General features: G+C 47.4%; 1 protein-coding gene across 1 annotated transcript in view; it reads left to right on the forward strand.

Moving 5' to 3' along the window:
- Positions 1–1,767, forward strand: part of LOC119582386 (organic cation transporter protein-like) — an 18,710-nt gene that overhangs the window by 14,895 nt on the left and 2,048 nt on the right. Inside the window, exons 11-12 of the mRNA XM_037930599.1 lie at positions 99–283; positions 1,602–1,747. Of these exons, the coding sequence (XP_037786527.1) occupies positions 99–283; positions 1,602–1,747 (331 nt within the window). The remainder of the gene's footprint in view (positions 1–98; positions 284–1,601; positions 1,748–1,767) is intronic.

The raw sequence follows: 1,767 nt of genomic DNA on the forward strand, positions 1-1,767 counted from the left end.
AAAAAAAAAGATATGAAAAACATACATTACCTTAACCCACATATACAACCCTCCATCACAAAACCTAAACCCAGATAAAATCTCCCCCCCCCCCCTAGACATCTCCTGGCTGGTGATGACGTTGGCCATGTCGGGAAAACTGTGCATCAGCGGCGCCTACCAGATCGTCTACGTTTATTCGACCGAACTTTTCCCGACGGAGGTGCGGTCACAGGGCATAGGGGCGGCTAGCGTGTTTGCCCAACTCGCGTCTACCATTTCTCCTTATATTACGTCGTTCCTGGTGAGTGGTGGGGGAGGGAGGGTTGGGTACATGTGGGGGGGAGGAGGGCAGGGTGATTGGTTTGCTTTGGGTGAGTGTGGGGTGAGGGGGGGGGGTTGAGTGTGGGGGGAATATGGTTTGGTTTGGGTGAGTGTGGGTGTGGGGGGTATGAGTGTTGGGGGGAATGTGGTTGTGAGTGGCTTCTGTGTGGGTGAGAGTGGGGTGAGAGAGGGTTGAGTGTGGGGGAATGTGGTTGAGTGGGTTCGGTGTGGGTGGGAGTGGGATGAGGTTAAGTGTGGAGGAATGTGGTTGAATGCGTTGAAAAGATTATCATATGTTTTTGCGTGTGGGGTAAAATAGCTGAGTGGGTTGGCTGAGAGTGCGTTGAGTGCGTTAAGTGGGCTGTCTTTAGCTTTTGCGTGTGACGAAAAATGGTTGAGTGCATTGTTTTGCGTGTGGGGAAAATGGTTGAGTGCACAGTGTGTTGAGGGGGCGTTCCTTTAAAGTTGCGTGTGGAAGTGCTTGAGTGCATTGAGTGCGTTGAGTGGGCGTTCCTTTGACGTTGCGTGTGGGGGGAGATATATCATGTGGAGTGTTCTAGAAGTTTACTTTTACTGAGGTTGCGATGTGGTTACAAGATGTAGATCCTAGAGGTCCGGGTTTATATGGCTATGTTGCGTTTGGTCTCGTTTAGGTTGGGTTTATGTGCTAAAAGAGTTGTTTTTAGTGGCTTGAGTTACGGAGTTATGTTGTGTTTACTTTCTCTTTTATGGTGGAAGTGTGTTTAAGATAGAAATGGGGGTTTTGAGGTTATCTTGTGTTTATTTCATTATTTATGGGAGAAAAATGTTTGAGACAGAAATGAGGTTTTAGAAGGTATATTCTGTTAACGTTCTCACTTCTGGTGAAATGTGGAAATGATGATTTTTTTCCGTGATTAGTTATGTGGTTGTTTTGTGTTTACTTTCTCATTTATATTGGGAAATGTGAGGTCCCCTGAGAAAGCATGTTGTTAGCTATGTTGTGTTGTGTTAACGTCCTTATTTCTAGCTGAAATATGTGCAAAAGATGAAGGTTTTCGTGGTTACAACTATGAGGTTATGTTGTGTTTACTTTCTCATTTCATGCGAAATATGCGTAAAAGATTACGTTTTAGAATCATGAGGTTATAGTGTATTTACTTGCTAATTTCCGTTGAACTGCGCGTAAAATACTCCTTTCCATCGATTAGATCTACGAAATGTCGTCGCTTTTACGCCTCCTCACGTCATCCTTGTCACGTCACCCCCACCCGCATCCCCCTTATAAACCCACCCCTCACCCTGCCCCTTCGTTTCAGGGCCCCATCCTTCCCTGGGTGCCGTCCCTCGTGTTCGGAGGAGCTGCCCTGGTCGCCGGCTTGGGGACGCTCGCCCTGAGGGAGACTCTGGACGTCCCACTGCCAGACACCATCACGGACCTGACGGCGTTGAGGAACAAGATCAGGTGGAGTTTTTTTGATGTGT

Source organism: Penaeus monodon, chromosome 15 (assembly GCF_015228065.2).
Source record: "Penaeus monodon isolate SGIC_2016 chromosome 15, NSTDA_Pmon_1, whole genome shotgun sequence".
Lineage (NCBI taxonomy): Eukaryota > Metazoa > Arthropoda > Malacostraca > Decapoda > Penaeidae > Penaeus > Penaeus monodon.